This window comes from Mchenga conophoros, linkage group LG4 (genome assembly GCF_057382185.1).
Source record: "Mchenga conophoros isolate Kocher_MC1m ecotype Shallow Benthic linkage group LG4, M_conophoros_male_GT1.1, whole genome shotgun sequence".
Classification (NCBI taxonomy): Eukaryota; Metazoa; Chordata; class Actinopteri; order Cichliformes; family Cichlidae; genus Mchenga; species Mchenga conophoros.
Genome location: NC_140529.1, coordinates 6,383,565 through 6,406,523, shown reverse-complemented (window position 1 = coordinate 6,406,523; position 22,959 = coordinate 6,383,565). Strand labels below are relative to the sequence as shown.

Sequence of the window (22,959 nt, the reverse complement as noted above, 5' to 3'; positions counted from 1 at the left end):
AATAAAACACAGAAAAACATGAAGGAGATTTTCCTGGTCTGGCTTTTTATAGCAGATAACCTTAAAAATATTCTACAATGTTCTGCATATAAAGTTTAAATTTCTTCAGTATTGAACAACAGAAAAAACAGGCTTTCTTGTCCGAGGTCATTTAAGTGACAAAAAGAAAAAGACAGCAGCCACAGCGCTGTAAACAACGGTAGACTGGTGGGTAATAAGTGAATGAATAACTCAGAAAACAGAGATTGGAGACGGGAAACTGTTCTTGAAGTACAGAGAGAGATAGAGAGAGAGCTAGCTGTGCATGAAGTGTGATTTTTTTTTTTTTTTTTTGAAACGATGATTTATTGATTTTGTCAGAACAACACGAACAGCAACAAGTCAGCACAGCCAAGCACAAAAAAAACAAAAAAAAACAAAGCAAATGCAGGTATATGAGTTACCAGTACACACGCCTGGGACAAAATATGTAAAGCGTTTTACATTCGAAGTCAAGGGAAACAATAAAAAAAAAAAAAAAAAAAAAAAAAAGGGGGGGGGGGAAACACAGACATTAATCAGTGTGTTTAAAAACAAACTGCGAGTCCCCTTTATGTAATAGCACAGTAAGGTCATGAGGTAGGTGATCAAGCAGAGGCTGCCATATGCTACAGAATGCATTACAATTGCCCTTTATGATGGCACTGAGGCGCTCCATCGGCAGCACCCTGAGCAGTTCTCTGTACCACTGTGTAACAGTAGGGGGCCGTCTCTGAATCCATTGAAACAGTACACATCGCCTCGCCAAATGTAAAAGTTTACTTAACAAAAGCATCTGTACAGAAGACAGAGAGAGCCCTTCTATAGATAGACCCAGAACGAACAGCATAGGGTTCAGTGGGATCGTTCGGTGGAAAATAGAGCAAAGCTCTATAGCAATATTCTTCCAAAATCTAGTAATTAAAGGACATTGCCATATGCAGTGGTAATAGGTCCCTACAGCCGTATTGCACTTCACACAAAGAGCAGAAATCTGAGGGTGAATTTTATTTAGGAACTCCGGCGTACGCTGTAGTCTATGTAAGATTCTGTACTGGCTTTCCTTTAGTCTGTTACAGGGAAACAATTTCATGGCAGATCTGAAAGTTTTGGACCATGCTTCCGCACCAACCTGAGCTTCGAGGTCGGTTTCCCACCGAACCCTGGCCTTATCAGTGGTTATAAAGTTCAAAGACAACAATTTCCCATAACAAAGAGAAATAAATTTCTTTTTTGTAGTCATTTCCTCGTTAACTTTGAGAAGAAAGCTTTCAACAGGGTTCAAAACTGGTTGATTGGCTGGAAATTTAAGGGAGTTCACATAATGCCTTACTTGCAGGAATCCAAAGAAGTGTTTCTGTGGTAAATTATACTTAACTTGAACTTGATTAAAGGCCATAAAACTACCCCTTTCGAACAGATCACAAATAAATCTTATACCTTTAGAATACCAATCATCAAATATATTAATGCCAATACCCGGGGGGAAAGCTTTATTCCTAGTTAGAGGCTGCAGTGCACTAGAGAAACCTCTTCTTCCGACGTGGGCAGTAATATTACGCCAAACCTTTAAAGTGGGCATCAAGACGGAATTAGTTCTAACACCAAGAGGGAGGTCCGCCAGGTCAGTGGATAAGAGACTAAGAGGTGAGAGAGGGTCACAGCACCAGGCATCTACCGATGGTTCGCCCCGGTGAAGGAAGGAATGTAACCACCCTGAGATTATTTGTGCATGGCAAGCCCAGTAGTAATATAAAAAGTTAGGCAGTGCCTGACCCCCCTCATCCGTGGGCAGTTGTAAAATCTGTATCTTTAGTCTAGATTTCTTCCCACGCCATATGAATTTAGAAAGACATCCCTCAATCTCTATGAATGTTTTTCTGTTGATCCTGAGAGGCAACATTTGAATGGGGTATAATATTCTGGGTAGCACATTCATCTTGATTAAACTTATTCTACCCGTCCAAGACAGGGGGAGGTCAAACCACCTATTGAGGTCATTCTTGATTGAGGCCACAATCGGCTTGAAGTTCAACTTGTACAACTCCGCTGTGTCTGCGGACACCCTGATACCTAAATATGTGAAACCTGTGGTCGACCACCTGAAAGGGAAATTAGGAGGAGCGTCCCACCTCCCCCCGTCACCCAGTGGCAAAGCTTCAGATTTATCATAATTTATCTTATACCCTGAGAAGAGGCCAAATTGGTTGATGATATGTGTCAGTGCAGGAATAGAAGTTTCTGGCTTAGTGAGAAAGAGCAACACGTCATCTGCATAAAGGGAAATCCTGTATTCAGTATTCGACAAGGTCACCCCACAGATCTCAGGATCAGTTCTTATAGCCTCTGCCAGTGGCTCCAAAGCAAGTGCAAACAACAGGGGAGAGAGGGGGCATCCTTGCCGCGTTCCCCTACCCAGTGGGAAGACATCCGAGACCGAGCCATTAACCAAGACCCTTGCAGCTGGGGCCCCATACAGCAGTTTGACCCACTTGACAAATTCAGATCCCAAACCAAACCTGTCCAAAACATCAAATAGATACTCCCACTCCACCCGATCAAATGCTTTCTCAGCATCCAAAGAGATCGCAAGAGCCCTATAATTGGCGTTCTGAGAGAACTGCGCAACATTTATGAGTCGGTGGACATTGGAGCGGGAGTATCTATCCTTGACGAATCCCGTCTGGTCAGGCTTTATCAGAACCGGCAGAACCTCCTCCAAACGTCTGGATAAAATTTTGGACAGAATCTTACAATCCACACTAAGTAGACTTATAGGTCTGTAGGATGTACACAGATCCGCGGGTTTATCCTTCTTTAAGATCAGGGATATATGGGCAAGGTTTAGGGTGGGTGGAAGCACGCCCCTCTCAAGATGAAGTGTGATTTTAATAGTCGTGGAAGCAAAACAGCAAAATTCATGACGACATTGATCAAATGTGAAGCGCAGTTTGCTGCTTCTTTTGCTGCTGGCTCGGTGGATTTTGGTTGGAGAGACAAAACCTGCAGCTCAGAATCGGCGCAAAAAGACGTAAACACAGCGCGGACCGGACGCATCGGGATCGCTGAGCTCCGACAGCGTGTCCGTCTACGGGCCGTCGGGTGAGAAAGCCGAGAAAGACAAAGCTGATTCTGATGCGTCGGGTCTGTGTTTACGTCTTTGTGTGGAGTCCGTGTACCTGCTCTCATCTGCTGTTTGGTTGTTGTTGAAATGGTTTTGTGAGCTTTAATCTGAGAATCTGGCGTTTCTGGCAAAACACGGTTATATTTAAAAGTCGATTCAGGATATAATGAATTGATGTCGCTTTAGTCAAGCTACTCACCTCCCACTTCCACCTGCACTTCCACGATAGGGGCATAATGTGTGTCTGTTGTTGACCACAGGGAAGGTTGCAGATTTTTTTATTTTTTTTTTATTTATTTATTTATTTTTTGCTACCCGAACAGTTGGTCGCACAGGTGCAACCAAATATATATATATTTTTAGTCGCACCACTGAAAAATTTGGTCGCACTCTAGAGCCCTGTTAAGATACTGGAGATAAATTCCGGGGTAGACCTGTTGATCGGGACCAATGTGCCCAAGGCTTTAGAGCCATGGGAGGTTGTTAGAAGTCAGGATGGAGGTCCCTATGCAGTAAAAACTATGCTGGGTTGGACGGTGAATGGTCCTCTCAGAGAGGATCGTAAGACTGACATTTTTGATGTGAGTTTCAATAGGATTTCCGTGGCAAGATTGGATGAGCTGTGGGAACGTCAAATGAAGGCTGATTTTCCAGAATGTATTCAGGATGAGCAATTTGCTTTGTCTAGAGAAGATCAGCAGTTTATGAAGTCAGTGATGGACTCTTAAATTGGTTGATGGTCATTAGACCATTGGTTTACCTTTTAGGTGCAATCAGGTAAAAATGGATGATTCCTGGTTGTCATGGCCAAAGTTTCTTGCTGAACCAGAAATTAATTGGCCAGTGAACCTTGATTTTGGAAAGATCTCTTTAAATGATCCAGAGATTAAAATGGCCATTTTAGTTCATGCTGTTGATGCAAATGTACGGTGGCCCTGAGAGGCCAAACGGACTGCAACTTCAGAAACCGCTTGCAAGAAGAAAACCGCTTGCAAGAAGAAAAACGCTGCAAAAGCACACACAACACAATGGAAATAGGAAAAAAGACAACGGAAATGTTTCTGGGGAGACAATAACCGGACGGACCAGTTGCACGAACCAAAACATGCTAACAAGACGCATCGAACCATATAGAGAGCTCAGATGATGAAGAACAGTATTGGTCTCAGAGAGTGAGGCACCACCACTGTCAGCCTCAAGGGGATTTAATGGTGTCTGCACCTGCTACTGAACTGGACCAGGACCTTCAGCGAAAGAGCACGGAGCTTAGAGTGGATACTGAAGAGTTTCAAGTAGAAATGGTGAATGGACAAGGTAACGCTGAACATGACACCTCAGCATCATCAGACACTGTTGCTTTGCCAGGTCAGCCCAGTGAAATGAACCCAGAACTGTCGGAACCGCAGCCGAGAAGATCTCAGAGGGACAGATGTCCACGGAAAATATTGACTTATGATGCGTTTGGCCAACCAGTTCAAAGAGCAATTGGTCACAGTGTTAACCCATTGTATGCCAGTGCAGCAGCACCGCCATTCTATGACCAGTTTGGAGTACCTTGGCCTGCTCTACAAATGCCTTACTATGCAGCTTATGTGCCAGTTAGTTATTATTGAACTGTGAAAGAGTTTTTTTTTAATTTAAATGATGTTATTTTTCAAAAATGTATGGGGACTTACAAGGCCTTACCAGTATGGTGACACAAGTATTTGATACTTTTGGGGATGGTAGCGTAAGACATTGGATCGTTATGTTTGATGAGGTTAATTGTGATTAAATGGTTACTATCTAAGTTGATAAGCTCCGGAGCACATGATAAAGTGATAGTAATGTCTTAGAGGGTAATAATCAGAATCATAATGGGGTTTATTGCCAAATGTTGAGCAGGTTTACAACATTAGGAAATTGCTGCGGTGCTTGTATGTGGACTGTTGGAAACAACTCAGCATTGTTATAAGCCGATGCTTATCTGGTAAGAGAGTAACATGCGATTCTGTCACCTGAGGTCCAATAGTGCATCGTGAAAGTGATCTTAAAGCACTGCTAAACCCTATTCCGACTTACGCCATCTCTACGTTGTCACAAGGAAAAGAGAAGTATAGTTGTTTATTTTTGTTTCTTATTGTCATGTTTCCTCAATGTTGGGACAACATTTATTTAGCAGGGGAGGAATGTAGCACTTGGTAAAGTGTAAAGCTAAAATATGTCCAAAACATTGCATAAATCTGTTGGTATTTGTGTTATTCAACTATATGTTTGGATTTTTGGCTGCTACATGTTTTTCCACCAGTAGGGGGCAGTCACGAAAAAAGAAACTATGTTCGAAAAAGGAAAAGAAGAAGAGTGTATTCTTGGGCTCTGTATGTGAAAGCCACGGTTCTGAAGTACCCAAATAAACTCGGTTCTGCTGTTTACACCAAGTTGTCCTGGAGTGGTGTAACACGTTCACACTAGAGCGCGTTTGCTGTCGCATTTTATTTGTAGTGTGAACAAGCAGACAAAAAAATCAGATTTGATCAAACAATCGGAATTGAGCATTAAGACCTGCAGTGTGAATGTAGCCTTCGTCTCCTACATGGTAAGTATGATGTAATTATTGCTCTAAAATAATTAGGGGCCGGTATGTAGGAGCCATATGAGTTGTTCCTTTTTGACTAAGTGGGTTGGTTTAAATGGACTCACTGTATTGGTGCATGGGTGTGGGGCGTGTCTCATGGGTGTGGTAGATGATAAATGTGGTTGCACTCGCCTGTTCACGGCACCTGATGTTGATGAGCAGAAAGGTAGGATGAGCATGAGGCAAAACTTTCTGTTGACTGCAGCTTGAATGATTTTGATGTATTTTGACTGGAACTTGATGGTTTATGTATATTTGTTCACTAATTGATGCCATAGGCCAAACTGTAAGTTGGCATTGTAATTAGTGCAGTTATTGGTAGGGTTGCCAACCGTCCCTTAAAATACGGAATCGTCCCGTATTTCAAAACAAAAGTACACGTCCCGTATTGAGCTAATAAGGGACGCACTTTGTCCCGTAATACAGTGAGAATCAAAAGTAGTCTATAACTTTTAATGGAATTAACACTTTGTTTGAAAACATAATTCCCAGCCCCTCTCCTGCTTTGTGACCAATGAGCTGACAGCACACTGACGAGTATGACAATTCAGATTACCACTCATCTCATTGGTCGAGGAAAGGTCGCTTACGGAGAAAATACCGGAAGACAACAGATGACCACAACAAGAAGCATGGCCAACAGGGGAACAAACGCAGACACTGCGGTGCAAGTCTCGGACGACAGTAAACCTAAAGCTGGGCAGACACTGTGCGATTTTTTTTTTTTTTTTTTTTTTTTTTTTTTTCAGTCACGTTATTCAGCTCCTGCTCAAACTGCACGATTGACTCGCAGTTGGTAGGTCACGATGCAGGTCTCACACTATACCGCCCGATGCTCTGATGCGACCTGAGTGCTCACACTGTGCCTCCATAACATGAAGGTTATAACAGAAAATCTGTCGCTCTCTCTGTCTTTCACTCACACAGACACACCACCACCATCAACTTTGCTAAATTGCTAATGAAAAACATGATCAGGCAGCTGTGATTGAGCAGCATGTAGATCCAACTATTTTCACGGTTGTTGTGGTCGTGATAATTTTGTGATGCCACATCGAAAAGGCTCGGATGAGCTTTCCAAAGTTCTACAAGTTGTGCCTCCATCGCTTGTGTCCAGATCACACGCTGCACAGCCGTGCTGCTCCATCTTTTACACCAACGTTTACGTGTTTGCGCGCGAGCAGTGTGAGCGGCTGTGGTGACACCCTCACGAGCGATTGATGATCGGGAGCTGGTCGTGAGGTGTTAATCACTTCTCGTTACCCCACGTATACTACACGACGCACGATGAAGGCCAAAATCGGTCCGATCACTCAAAAATCGGCTCAAAATGGGCCTAAAACCGCACAGTGTGAGCCCAGCATTAGAGCAGCAATGTTTGTTCCCCTCAGAGAAAGGGAAGAATGGGAAAAGGAAAACACCTGGCTGGAAAACGTTAATATGGGCATGTGCAGTGAATATCAGCGCTATGTGGCCAGAAGTGTGATAATATAATTTATTTTGTGTAATAAACAACTGCAAGGATAGATGATTACAACAAATAGATGACTAATAAATAAAAGTAATACATAGATGAATAATGATGATGAGTTATGATGCGTAATCATGGGAACAAGCGGGTTTACAAACAGGAGCAGCTGATTAGCATTAGAAAAGCTGAAATAATACCTCAACTGAAGCCAATTGTACTAAATGCACTAAATGTGCACTGTTACAAGAATATTTTTCTTTCTATTGTTTTCTATTATTTTAAGTTAAGCAGGACAGAGTTCTTTTAAAGAAAGATTTACTTATATTCTCAAAAGTTAAGCATGACAGGCTTCTGTTTAAGAAGGAGACCTGTTTTACTGTGTTAATGTTGTCATTTTGAGCTAAAAATAAATGGCTAAATGATCATTTGTTTCACATGTGTTCATATCACAAAGAATACACATCTACTTAAATCAAATTCAAGTCAAATGGTTAAAAAAATAATTTCACACACAAAAAAAGAGCCAGAAAATTCACCACACTGGGAAGGGTGAAGACAATTGGGTCGCCCGGCCCTGGCCACGAGGTGTCCCTTATTTATTTTTCAGGGAGTTGGCAACCCTAGTTATTGGTGAGTTGCAGTTATTTGTTTGTGCATTTGTTTAATAGTTAATCCCATGTGCTGATTTATATATTGGACAGTTGCATGTGGAATAAAAGGAGCAAATGGTACAGAAGTGTATTTTATCAGTTTGTTGTTGCGAGTCATCTGTGTCCTCATGTTTAGCCTGCCGCGGCCATTGGTTGAAGGAGCCGCAACACTACATATGAAATATGGTTAATTCAAAACAAGAACGTCAACTAAGAAAATGGACAAATGGTGTTCTCACCCACTTTGTCACAATGAGATTTGAAAATCATTGTATTTTGCCTTTAGATTTATTAACAAAATTGGATTTGGGTTTGTATCTATAATCGTTATTAACTCATTCACTGCCAGCCATTTTCAAATGGCTGGCAGTGAAACACAACAAGACTTGCACCACATTTTTGTCTCACTGCGCAATCCCATACGTGCTCAAACCCTGCACCTCCTTGCAGGTCTACTTTTACTGCTGGTGGGCTTCAGTTCAACTTACGTTGACTGCCATTGACGTCTATGGACGTCAATGGCAGTCAACGTAAGTTTTTCAATTGACGTCTATAGACGTCAATGGCAGTGAATGAGTTAATAATAATTTAAATGATAAAATAATGGAGGAAACAAACTGTGTGGTGTGCAGAAACAATAAAGATAGACTTTAGTCAAAACCCTGACAGTGAGGAAATTTGCAGCACAGACGGATCAGTGATACTAAATAAAACAAACACATTAACATGTGGTGCTGTGGATCACTGTAATGAATGCCTTTGATCTGTCAATACTTTGTGCTGATAAATCACTGCTTACAGAGACAGATGTCAGAGCTAATTAACACTTTTGAAGTGGGAGCAATGGATCACTTTATTATACTGAGAAAACTACAAGTAACCAGTATTTTCACAACAGCAGCATGACGAAGTCCAGGTGCTGGTTTTCCAGTGTGTGCGTCTGATGGCCCAAAGCTGACTCAGAGCTATAACACCATCCATGGCTGCAGCATGGAACAGATGTGGGTGTGACATCTCCCAGAGGAGTCCAAATCGTCATCAAACAGCCCTACAGAGACAAAAACGTGAAAATATAAACAACCAGACTATCAGCAGAGATTTAACTACTTTAAGACCTCTGTGAAAATCATTTACAGTATATATCACAGAATTTAAGGCCTTTATAATCAGAGCATACAGAGAAAAGTACTGAGCTGAATCAATTTCAGTTTTCGTTTCTCATGATATATATTGTATTAACAATTAAATTTCATTATCTGTGTCTTTGCCACACAGGTGTAGATACTGTGGGTTCAGTGAATTCTTACATTGCACTGATTAGAATATACTGGACATTCAAAGCTAAGATTCAGCGCACCGTGTTAGAGGCTGGGATTTGATGAATTCATCATATATACAACCTTTGATCATCGTTTATGTCCAGTTGAGAATGAATCTGTGCACTCACATATTAAATGAACTGAAATCAGTAGTGTGATCTCCAGTCTTGATATATTAAATGTGAGAACTGACAGATGTTATTTTAATCAGCCTGTCTCAGTTGTTTTAACTCTTAAGTATCACAAAGTAATGTGGTAACATCTGGACTGACGAGTTTACTGTCAGCATTTTAATCGCTAGTTTAAAGGCTGTAGGCTGCAGCTGTTGCTCTAACGCTGTATAAATGTAACAGGCCTCAGTGCTGGTTCTTAGGGTTGCCAACTCCCTGAAAAATAAATAAGGGACACCTCGTGGCCAGGGCCGGGCGACCCAGTTGTCTTCACCCTTCCCAGTGTGGTGAATTTTCTAGCTCTTTTTTTTGTGTGTGAAATTATTTTTTTAACCATTTGACTTGAAGTTGATTTAAGTAGATGCATATTCTATTCTTTGTGATATGAACACATGTGAAACAAATGATCATTTAGCCATTTATTTTTAGCTCAAAATGACAACATTAACACGATAAAACAGGTCTCTTTCTTAAACAGAAGCCTGTCATGCTTAACTTTTGAGAATATAAGTAAATCTTTCTTTAAAAGAACTCTGTCCTGCTTAACTTAAAATAATAGAAAACAATAGAAAGAAAAACATTCTTGTAACAGTGCACATTTAGTGCATTTAGTACAATTGGCTTAATGCTAATCAGCTGCTCCTGTTTGTAAACCCGCTTGTTCCCTTGATTACGCATCATAACTCATCATCATTATTCATCTATGTATTACTTTTATGTATTAGTCATCAATTTGTTGTAATCATCTATCCTTGCAGTTGTTTATTACACAAAATAAATTATATTATCACACTTCTGGCCACATAGCGCTGATATTCACTGCACATGCCCATATTAACGTTTTCCAGCCAGGTGTTTTCCTTTTCCCATTCTTCCCTTTCTCTGAGGGGAACAAACATTGCTGCTCTAATGCTGGGCTTACACTGTGCAGTTTTAGGCCCATTTTGAGCCGATTTTTTTGAGTGATCGGACTGATTTTGGCCTTCATCGTGCGTCGTGTAGTATACGTGGGGTAACGAGAAGTGATTAACACCTCACGACCAGCTCCCGATCATCAATCGCTCGTGAGGGTGTCACCACAGCCGCTCACACTGCTCGCGCGCAAACACGTAAACGTTGGTGAAAAAGACGGAGCAGCACAGCAGTGCAGCGTGTGATCTGGACACAAGCGATGGAGGCACAACTTGTAGAACTTTGGAAAGCTCATCCGAGCCTTTTCGATGTGGCATCACAAAATTATCACGACCACAACAACCGTGAAAATAGTTGGATTTACACTGCTGCTCAATCACAGCTGCCTGATCATGTTTTTCATTAGCAATTTAGCAAAGTTGATGGTGGTGGTGTGTCTGTGTGAGTGAAAGACAGAGAGAGAGAGTGACAGATTTTCTGTTATAACCTTCATGTTATGGAGGCACAGTGTGAGCACTCAGGTCGCATCAGAGCATCGGGCGGTATAGTGTGAGACCTGCATCGTGACCTACCAACTTCTAATCCCTGCGAGTCAATCGTGCAGTTTGAGCAGGAGCTGAATAACGTGACTGAAAAAAATTGCACAGTGTCTGCCCAGCTTTAGGTGTACTGTCGTCCGAGACTTGCACCGCAGTGTCGGCGTTTGTTTCCCTGTTGGCCATGCTTCTTGTTGTGGTCATCTGTTGTCTTCCGGTATTTTCTCCGCAAGCGACCTTTCCTCGACCAATGAGATGAGCGGTAATCTGAATTGTCATACTCGAATTGTCATAAGTGTGCTGTCAGCTCATTGGTCACAAAGCAGGAGAGGGGCTGGGAATTATGTTTTCCAACAAAGCGTTAATTCCATTAAAAGTTATAGACTACTTTTGATTCTCACTGTATTACGGGACAAAGTGCGTCCCTTATTAGCTCAATACGGGACGTGTACTTTTGTTTCTAAATACGGGACGATTCCGTATTTTAAGGGACGGTTGGCAACCCTACGGGTTCTAATAGTCTGAGCTGCTTCCAGCTTTATTTGTGAAGAGCACAGCAGCTTAGAGAACACGTAGCGAGCTCGTACAGCTGCGACGTAAAACTTTCACGAGCTAAGATGACCTTAAAATAACGGGGCTACGTGCGGTGATGCTAGCGTTAGCCATGTTAGCACGTTACCTTCACAGGTGGTCAGACAGGCACTCAGTCAGAGGTTGTGCTCTCCGTTTCGCTGCAGGGTCCCTCCCGAGGCTGAACGGCCTTTGTACAAGCACACACGCTTCTTAGCAGGGTGAAGCTATGAGCTAGAAAAATCCAGGCTGGCAGACAGCCTGTGTCTGACCAACCAATCTCCTTTGAATAGCAGCAGGATTTTTAAAATGAAGTTGTTAATCCAACTGCTAATCCACATGTTAATCCCTGAGCGAACAGGAAAGGGAAATGGATTTTGAAATGCAGTTTATTAAAGTGCAATTCAAAAAAAGGTTTTTGAAATGAAGACTTAAAAAGCATTTTAAAAATCAGTTTATTAAATTGGAATTCAAAAATGAATTTACAAATGCAGATTTTATTCTACAATTCATTATTTAAGCACGAATTTTTTTTTTTTTTATTTCGATGCGCGTGGCTCTTGTGGTCCTCCATACCAGCTCAATAGGGGACCCGGGGTTTAAGGCTCATTAGAGCCACCGAGAACATCGGACTCCCGGAACATTGTTTTCAGACCTCCGTGGTCTTTCGCTACTTGGGTTAAGCACAATATATAAGTCACAAAAATGTTATTGTTTGGCTTTTTTCAGTGTTTTATTTGTCCTTGATTAAATCGGTTTTGCTGAAATTAAAGTTCCAGTTTTCACACAGCTGAATAAACGTCAAACAGAAAACTGATTGAACTGAAGTGTGAGATGGACTCCAATGTCCTGTTATATTTTAGGGAGCAAGGAGCAGATGGCTGCCTTTAATAAACTCCTGAAGGCTGAACGGTCCCATTTCATAGCCTCGCACTTCCGGTCCTCTTGGTCTGCGATTTATAAGAGAAAAGGCTTGAAAGCACTCTCCACCTGTGAGCAAAAACAAACCCCACCCCCCTCTGCCTTTCCTATTCGTCCAAAAAAGTACCATGTCGACCAATCAAAAAATGATATGGCAACGTGGCATTTAGTTGTTTAGGAAGGGGGAAGTTTTAGGAGTTATGGCGGTGTTTTGAGATGTGAGAGATTTGCGACGTTTAGCGCAAATCTTGTGTAGTTAGTGTGTAGTGTAGTCAATAGTGTTGTTGTGTGTCAGAACAATGAGGCGACTGCTGAGTGTTACAGGTGTTACAGCAGTGATACATCTGCTGCTGTCAGGCCTGCAGGTATCAGGCTGTTGGTCTCCTTCATCTCATAGTGGACAGGAATTATTTTTTTGGAGTGGCACAAATAATTTGTGTGGCATCAGATTTGATGCAGAACAGCTGTTCTGTAAATAGTTTGAAATGTTTATTTAAAAAACGCCTTGGCTGCATTAAAAAAAAAAAAAAAAAAAGCTGCAAAAAACTTTGTTTGCCAAACTGAGTTACTTTTTTGAAGAAGTAACTATATAATTAATTGCCCACCATTGGTCATTATATACTGTATTTTGCCGACAGAGTTACAGACTCTCTCAGAGCTTTATAAAAAAAGAAAAGAAAATTGTTTTCAAAATTGGAGTGCAAGTTATTTTTGCTTCCAATAGTGTTAACATGGTCATGAACAAGATTTTTTTTTTTTTTTTTCCATTTTCATTGTAAGTGGGCTAAAGCAGTTAATTAAAAGTCATCTAACATAAATGTAAATGCTGTAATTTGATTATTTTAATAAACCATGAAACTTCGATGGATTCGATGCCAGCATGACCACAGTGCACACGTCTGATGTCGCTCACAGTGGTCCAAGAGATCGCTCAGGGAGTTTGTGTGTTCGCTCAGACACGTGAAAAATTAGAGGGAACATTGACCACAACATAACCTAACAGACCTACACCTTAGTTGACAGATATGTTTTGTCTAGGGTTTATTTCTGGGATTTCGTTTTATTTTTTAAATCTTCTGTGTGTCTGTGTCCATAATATACCTTTCTCCTGCTTTTTTTTGTTTCACTGTAGTTTGCAAAGATCACAGAGGGCATCATGACGTCACACGGCTGTTTTCTCTGCCTGTTGCTTTTTAGTGTGAGTGTTCTCTTTGCAGTTTTACTCTATTTGCTTTTATATAAGTGCTGTAAAATGTGCTCTTGGTGATCCGAACTTAATAGTTTCGAGAGGAGCGCGAATGTTTTTAGTTTTAATGTTTTGTTGATTACTGTAACTTCTGGTTTTATTAAAAAGCTATGAGACCTAAAGTACTCATTTGTCATTTTTTTTGGTAGCCTGTCCTTCTTAAATTTAGGTCTGCATTAGTTTAGTTTATATAGTGTTATACAAGTTCTGTTCATTATATGGTGGTAATTCTGTCCGTCAAATTAAACAACGTTTTGTCTACCAGGTAATCCTGATCGAGCCATCAGAAGCAGGTTGTATGGACCACTTCACAAAAAAAGACTGGGTAACAAAAAATGTTATTTTCCCTAATTATTAAATTTCTTAATAGGCTGATCTCTAATGCTGGATGACAAGGGTGTTAAGATAAAAGGTAATATGAGGATGATGTAAATCAGGCCCCAAAACAACAAATATTCAAAGACTGTAATGAGTGTTTACTTCTGCTTAACTGCATTATGCTGTTGTCTACATCTTAGGAGCTAATAAGCTACTTTAAAAGTGGTCCCATATTTAAATGGTCTGTAAAGAAAGTGTGGAAGTCTGCGTCTGTTTCAGTGTGAAACACACAGAGCTCCAAGTTAAGTTTTTACTTGTATTTTTTCCATCACTGACAACATTTTTAAGGACTTGTGGTGAGCACAAGGTCAGAGATTGTAAGCTTTGTATGCAATCTGTTGAGAATATAAAACAAGGGTTTGGTGTCATTATAGCTTGTACATTACTTTCCCAAAAAAAGTTTAGTTAAAGATATATGATACAAAAACTTCCTGGTGCCTTTGGTGACATTTTTTTGTTTCCATTTTCTTGTAATTCTGAATGATTACATTTTTATTTAAAACAATGAAATGACAGACAAAGCCAACAATCAGATTTGGGTGTTGGGATCAGGTTCTAGACAACCAGCAGCCCTCTGGGGGCCTCCAACCCCAGCAGATTTGTGTTTTAGCAGCCAATATATTTCACTCTCTTTGGATTTTTGCAGTTTCAGTTGTGATGATCACTCACTAAAAATAAACATAACTATTGATGTATTTTGCTTCTTTACCATTTCTCTATGTTTAGAATACAACTACACTACACAGGCTGCCAGAGAATATTACCGTCAAAATAATGAACAAGTCTGAGGTAACTTTGTGAAACATTGTTTAAAAACTAGAAAATGTCCAAATGTATTTAAGTTTATGTTGGAGTGACTTATATTTGGTTAATGATAAATGTGCCCTTTCATTGCAGGACATCATTGTATGTAGTTTAACGGAAGCCAAAGACTGTGATAACAAAAAAGAAGAAACCTGCTTTCTACGGGACTGTTTTAAGGACGAGAATAACATGGCAAGGAAACAAAAATCTCTTCTTCTTAAAGTTTTGTTTGTTTTTTCTACTCCTGCTCAGGTTAAACAAGGAATATATCTGATAAACATGTTGTTTGTCCTGCAGGACTATAAACCGCCATGTAACGAGACGGATGAGAACATCAGTGTCCCTTTCTACCACTTCATGTGCTTGACAAATATAGCCAAGGGTCTACGAGGTATCGCCTCATTTTGATACTTGTCTAACATTCAGCTGTGGTTAGTTTAAAGACTTGCTGCTTGAATGGCTTTGTGAGAAGCAACACTGTGACACCGACTGTTGTAACGAGCTTAGACGTTTTAGAAATTCAGAGAAAGAAAAGGAGCAGGTCTTCCTCAAACCGTAAAATGTGGATCTCCTACAATAAACCTAAAATGAACTTCTGGTTCTTACCGCTAACATTTTTCTTCTTTTTCACCAAAGACAAAACAAATGGAGGATCACAAAAACCCACTGCAGAAGACATCTGTAAAGTGTACGGTAAGTACACATACACAGGTCTATGGTCACTGATTTCTATGACCGATTCGATTCCCATTCACAAGGTTTCGATTCGATTTCAATCGGGGAAATTTTGCCTCAGACAGTCAGAAATATTATAATTCTGATCACGTATCAGTACTGACACTTGTGAGACTTTATCAAAGGTGTAACCATCACAGCAGATGCCTTTGTAGTAACTGAGGATGAAACAGAAAAAACATGAAGGTGATTTTCCTGGCCTGTTTTTTTTTTTAATTTATTTTTTTTTATAGCAGATAACCCTAAAAATATTCTGCAGTTGAAACTGAACTCAGCATATGAACATTACCTGATGCTGCTGAGCAAAGTTACAGAGGTGTTATCAGAGACATAGCTAAGAGATTTGCAATTTGGTATAATTTTAAAAAGTTTACATTTCTTTAAACTTTCTTGTCACAGGTAATTTTTGAACAAACAAAACGGCAGTGCAGTGCTGTGCACAACAGTAGACTAAAAAGCAAGCAAATAATGCAGAAAACAGAAATTTGAGATGGGAAACTGTCCTCGAAGTACACAGACGATGTTTATCAAATGTGAAGCGTAGTTTTGATTTTCTTTTCCTGCTGGTTCAGTGAACTTTGGTTGGAGAGTGATGAAACCTGCAGCATCAGAATCTGTGACATGTCGGGTTTCAGCCCCGACAGCGTGTCTGCGTTCGTGCCGTCGGATGAGAAAGCCGACATCTCACAATTCTGATGCGTCGGGTCGGCGCTTTGTATTTACGTCATTGTAAGCATGTGTGTCCATGCTGCTATTGTGTCTGCCGGTGTAGAGATGTGTGTACAGGTACTGAAACCTACATCCACATTTTCTGTTGTTTTGTTTCGGTTTTAAACAATGTGTGACTGGGATGTTTTACAGTGTGTTGACTTTAAAATTCACAACCTTGTCTCCATATTTTTCTCTTTTCTTTTTTGTTTAGAAAAAGTGTGTAAGCGAGATTCTCCCAACCCAGGTAGGAAACACATTTTATTTATTAATGCTGAAACAGTGCATGTGTGTGTTTTGCTTCTAGCTGATGTCAGATCCTAGAAATTTACTTTAAAAAAAAAAAAAAAATCCTAAAAATACCCAGTTGACCATCATACAGCCATAAACTTTATATTTGATCAAGATTAGCCATTAAAAGCAGAAAAACGACAACAAAGTGTGTTCTCCGTGTTTGACTGAACAAGAAATTTCTTTTCACTTCTAAAAGAGGATGCACACACATACAGTGCGACTTATATTTTTCATTTTATTGGAAAAGATGAATATTTGTTTTTCTATTTTGGAAATTGCTGTTTAGCAGATGGAAAAAAAAAAAGACATTTTTTTCCAGTGCTTGGCAGCTGCTGCTGTCTTTCTATTCTTTGCCCAAAAATGAGATTAAAAGCAGTCAGACTCCATCCAATGGAGGTTGTTGGGTCTAAACTCAGACCCATCCAGTATCCAGGACTTATTCCCGTGAGGAAAAAAAAAAAAAAAAACAAGGCAAAAGCGATCGATCGTTTCACTTGCACTTTCTGATTAGGTGCCCCAAATCTGGCCTCCTCTCGCTGCTTTTTATTGAGAAACAGTTCACACAAAACACATCACAGCAAAGCAACGTCCACGTGGTTCTAAGACAAGGGTGTGTGTGTGTGTGTGTGTGTGTGTGTGTGTGGGGACAGTGGAATTCTTTCATCAGAGTTGGCAAGCATAAAAATGACAACATAACAATTCACGCTAACAGAGGTATATTCAAGAAAAATGTTTAAAGAAACCTCAAAGTTTCTTTTTTGTTTTTTTATTTTGTTTTTGTTTTATGTAAATATCCTGACTTTAAAGAAACTTTGAGTTTCACACATGGACGAAATACATATTTGATCATATTTCCTAAGCTTTATCTGTTAAGATTAACATTTGGAAACATTTCAGTATTTTGCAAGTAAGCTTTTCTGTGTTTTGAGCTAGAGAACACCAAACTGTTGTAAAGCAGCTAAATAAACATTTTGTAATAGAAAATTCACAAATTTACAAAAAGTCATTTGTAAAACAGTGTCATGTTTTAAATGTACTGGTCAGTGTGCAGCCCTTCACAGAAAGGTCCTCTGTGTGGTCCCTACAGACGGGTATACAGGAAAATCTCAGGCAGTTTCTGAAGTTCTCACACCAACCTGTTAAATCACCCAGTGATTTAGAATCTTAATAATTAATTTGGAAACGGTCTGAAATTTCCCCCAAAATGTATTTTTATGACCACTAACATAATTAATGTATGACAAACTCTAAATACTTAAGTTTTCTGTACCTTTAAAATCCCTGTGATTACATTTATTAAACCACCTTTATGTTTACTCAATCCACCACCAACATCAGCAGCAAAAACGACAACACCAACAGCCTGTACTGCTACAACACCAACCACAGAAGCAACAACAAATAAGATGACAGCGACACCTTCTGCAACAACAACCACAGAAGCAACAACAAATAAGGTGACAGCGACACCTTCTGCAACAACAACCACAGAAGCAACAACAAATAAGACGACAGCGACACCTTCTGCAACAACAACCACAGAAGCAACAACAAATAAGACGACAGCGACACCTTCTGCAACAACAACCACAGAAGCAACAACAAATAAGGTGACAGCGACACCTTCTGCAACAACAACCACAGAAGCAACAACAAATAAGACGACAGCGACACCTTCTGCAACAACAACCACAGAAGCAACAACAAATAAGACGACAGCGACACCTTCTGCAACAGCAACCACAGAAGCAACAACAAATAAGACGACAGCGACACCTTCTGCAACAGCAACCACAGAAGCAACAACAAATAAGACGACAGCGACACCTTCTGCAACAACAACCACAGAAGCAACAACAAATAAGACGACAGCGACACCTTCTGCAACAGCAACCACAGAAGCAACAACAAATAAGACGACAGCGACACCTTCTGCAACAGCAACCACAGAAGCAACAACAAATAAGACGACAGCGACACCTTCTGCAACAGCAACCACAGAAGCAACAACAAATAAGACGACAGCGACACCTTCTGCAACAACAACCACAGAAGCAACAACAAATAAGACGACAGCGACACCTTCTGCAACAGCAACCACAGAAGCAACAACAAATAAGACGACAGCGACACCTTCTGCAACAGCAACCACAGAAGCAACAACAAATAAGACGACAGCGACACCTTCTGCAACAGCAACCACAGAAGCAACAACAAAAAACCCACAAGTCTCAACAACAGCAGTTTCAACAATAACAACTCCATCATCCCCGTTGAATTTGCAACAGAAGGATGGTAAGTTACGTCAGTGATTAATGATCATTCTGACAACGTATTCAGCTGCAGCTGAATCAACCATCCAGTAAAGAGAATTGCATAGCATGCATAGCTAATGTCCAGGTAAGGGTAATAATAATAAAAACTTTTGTGAAAAGATATTGCACTACTAGTTAGGATAAATGGTAAATGGCCTGTATTTATATAGCGCTTTACTAGTCCCTAAGGACCCCAAAGCGCTTTACACATCCATTCACACACACATTCACACACTGGTGATGGCAGCTACATTGTAGCCACAGCCACCCTGGGGCGCACTGACAGAGGCGAGGCTGCCGGACACTGGTGCCACCGGGCCCTCTGACCACCACCAGTAGGCAATGGGTGAAGTGTCTTGCCCAAGGACACAACGACCGAGACTGTCCAAGCCGGGGCTCGAACCGGCAACCTTCCGATTACAAGGCGAACGCCCAACTCTTGAGCCACGATCGCCCATAATGTTTTCTTCTTCATTTTTAAAAGATACTTTCCTAAATTTTGCTAATGAAATTACTTTATTTGAAAGTCTCTTTAATCTGAAAGACCAGCAGTTTCATACCTTATGCTCTTGGCCATTGTAAGGAATGAGAGTTAAAGGCACTTTGTCGCACTTTTTTTTTTTAAACACTGCCCCTGTCAGCACCAGAAATTTGCTATGCAAAACTCTATGCTGCACCAATCTGTTGTTGTCATTCTTGATTGTTGGAATGTCTCAAAGTTTAAAAACAACAACAACAATAAAAATTCTGACTATCAAACACTGCTGAAAAAAATTTAGCAATATGATTTTTTCCTTAAGATCACAAAGGGGAAGATTTTTGTTGGAAATTTATACTGACAAGAACTGGATAATGTGTCAGGAATGAATGGACAACCTACAGAGGGCTGAATTCAAAGTAGGCCTGAAAATCAAAGTAAAATATGATACAGCAGTCCGTTTTGCTGAAATTTCATTGCAGTACCATTGATTGATTGAATCTTTATTTTGAACATGTTGAAAAAGTACAACAAAATAGAATTAAAAGAGACAAATGAACAAAGCAAAACAAAAGGAAAACGAGCAACCACAACTCCAAATAACTTTCATGTTCAAAAAGGAGCAGGAAGAAGCATAAGCTTATTTAATTCCACCCCTTTTCCACTATCTAGTATCAATAGACTACAGAAATACCTCCTTGCAATTACATTATATGTCATGTGTATTTTTTTTATATATATAGAAACGTGTGTGTGTGTGTGTGTGTGTGTGTGTGTGTGAGACGCGCGCACACACATGAAAATATTAGACAAGAACACCCTATCAAATCTCTACCTTTTCCCTGTACCCTGTAAAAACAGTCTCCTTAAACCGCTTTTTAAACTGCGCCATGCTTGGACATTGCTTCATATCTTTACTTAGTCTGTTCCACAGCTTCACTCCACACACAGAGATGCAAAAACTTTTTAATGTTGTACGGATACGAGGATGTTTTAAATTTAATTCCCCCCTCAAATTGTATCCCCGTTCCCTTTTAGAAAACATTTTTAGAATATTGTCAGGAAGCAGGTTATTTATTGCTTTATATATAATTTGTGCTGTGAGAAAATGAACCAGATCTGTGAATTTTAGAATTTTTGATTTTAAGAATAGTGGATTTGTATGATCTCTGTAACCAGTTTTATGGATTATCCTTATGGCCCTTTTTTGTAATATAAAGATTGATGATAGCGAACATTTGTAAGTATTGCCCCAAACCTCTGCACAGTAATTCAAATACGGTGCAATCAGGGAACAATAGAGAATGTGGAGTGATTTGTGGTCCAGAATGTGTTTTACTTTACTCAAGATTGAGACACTTCTTGAAATTTTGTTATGTATATGATTTATATGAGACTTCCAGTTTAATTTATCATCTATAATCACACCAAGAAACTTATGTTCAAGTACTCCTTCAATTTCCACACCATCTAAATGAATCTGCACTTGTGCATTTCTAAGGGAATTCCCAAATAAGATTATTTTAGTTTTACTTGGATTTAGCGATAGTTTGTTCCTGTTAAACCATTTTTTAATTTTGCACATTTCTGAAGTAATTGTATCCAGCAGCTCCTTTAGATTCCCCCAGAACAAAAAATATTTGTGTCATCTGCAAATAATACTAATTTTAATATATCAGATGCCTTACAAATATCATTTATATAAATAATAAATAATTTTGGACCCAGTACAGAGCCTTGTGGAACACCACAAGCAATGTCCAAGCATGATGAGGAATCAGAATCAGAATACTTTATTCATCCCGAGGGAAATTAGGGTTACAGCAGGCAGCACGCTAATGGCGCATGCGCACTTACAAAGGAACCTTCTTACCAACTTTACACAAACATCACATTGGGCAGACATGTCAGAAAGGTAGGCTGATAGGGAAAAAAAACAACGAAAATACATAACATGAGGTAAGAGGAGGAGAAAAAAAAAACTCCACTCAGACTGAGCTCCTAGTGGGAGAACAGTTTGATAACAGAAAAAACACCTCAGCACAAAAGCACATGACTATCAATACACCATAGAAACACAAGACAAGCAACAGGGGCGGGTAAAGGGTAAGAGAGAGCCGGTGTAGACAGCGCATCCGGTCCTGCAGCATCTGTGCTGGTCCAGTTGACTGCTATCTTCCCCGGTAGGGCACAAGCATCGAAGGCGTTTGGAAAGGGAGGGGGGATGAGTGAGTGCTTATCAGTGTAAGTGTGTGTGTGTGTGTGTGTGTGTGTGTGCGCGTGTCCATAGTTTTTTTTCATTCATTTATTTATTCATTTTCAGGCACAACAAATACCTATATTGAACATAAAATACACAAAACAAAAAACAAAACTTGCCTGAAAAAGGAGTGGGACGAAGAAAACTTATTAAATCCCACCCCTATACTCACTCATCAACAAAAAAAAACAATAAACTTCCCGCAGCTACGCCCATCATTGCATACAGACCCATCAACAGCCCCGGGCAGATACAAGCATCTAAGCGGCAGCTCGCAACCAACAATTAGAGCCTTCATAACTGAATACAGAATATATAAATTATAAATTGCATTACCACAGGTAACAGGCAGTAATAACTACAAGTAACAAACACACATACATATACATACATATATATCTACACACACATGTACATATATGTACATACATACGCACACTTTATTTTTTATTTTGGAATCCATACCAGCAATGGTAAGAGGACAGACATTACAGAGCACACTAAAACCCATCATTGAGTATACTGTGACCAGACCAACTGTTTGTAGAGAAATTTAAATCTATGAATATTTTTGCATTGTTTCAATTGTAAACTCAGACTGTTCCAGATTTTCACACCACATACAGACACACAAAAGCCTTTACGGGTTGTTCGAGTTCTGGGTAATTTGAATTCTCCAAAGCCTCTCACATTATAAACCTTTTCTCGAATTTCAAATCTAGTTTGTAAATTTGCCGGTAAAAGTTTAGTAAAAGCTTTATACAAAATTATGGATGTATTGTAATTAACCAGATCCTGGAATTTAAGTAACTTTGCCTGAAGAAAGAATTTGTGAGTATGATCTAGATAACCAGCCTTGTGAATAATACGCAGTGCTCGTTTCTGTACTGTGACTAATGGATTAGTTGTATTTTTATATGTATTTCCCCACACTTCCACACAATATGTAAGATATGGAAGAACCAGGGTACGGTACAGAGTACGAAGTGCATCTTTATCAAGGAATTGTTTCACTTTGTTCAAAACTGCGAGGCTTCTGGAAATTTTGGTTTTTATGTGTCTGACGTGGGGTTTCCATGAAATTTTGTTATCAATTACAACTCCCAAAAATTTGTTTTCACTCACATTATCAATTGGTACACCTTCAATGATAATTGGTAATTCTATATTATATTTTAAATTACCAAAAAACATTGCTTTAGTTTTATTTATATTTAATGATAATTTATTTATGTCCATCCATTTTTTTTATTAATTTTAGCTCCCTGTTTACGGTCATTACAAGATCAGTATAATCATCGCTACTGAAAAATATGTTGGTGTCATCTGCGAACAGTATGAGTTTAAGTACTTGAGAAACATCAAAAATATCATTTATGTATACATTGAAAAGTTTTGGTCCCAACACTGACCCTTGGGGAACACCACATGTAATA

At 39.7% G+C, this 22,959-nt stretch overlaps 1 protein-coding gene across 3 annotated transcripts in view; it reads left to right on the top strand.

Moving 5' to 3' along the window:
- The window catches only part of LOC146575407 (uncharacterized), a 58,131-nt gene that overhangs the window by 11,367 nt on the left and 23,805 nt on the right, over positions 1 to 22,959 (top strand). For all 3 annotated transcript variants that reach the window (XM_085270110.1, XM_085270109.1, XM_085270108.1), the window contains exons 2-9: positions 13,438 to 13,503; positions 13,817 to 13,876; positions 14,656 to 14,718; positions 14,827 to 14,925; positions 15,031 to 15,124; positions 15,370 to 15,426; positions 16,391 to 16,423; positions 17,809 to 18,765. In XM_085270110.1, coding sequence (XP_085126236.1) covers positions 13,438 to 13,503; positions 13,817 to 13,876; positions 14,656 to 14,718; positions 14,827 to 14,925; positions 15,031 to 15,124; positions 15,370 to 15,426; positions 16,391 to 16,423; positions 17,809 to 18,765 — 1,429 coding nt within the window. The remainder of the gene's footprint in view (positions 1 to 13,437; positions 13,504 to 13,816; positions 13,877 to 14,655; positions 14,719 to 14,826; positions 14,926 to 15,030; positions 15,125 to 15,369; positions 15,427 to 16,390; positions 16,424 to 17,808; positions 18,766 to 22,959) is intronic.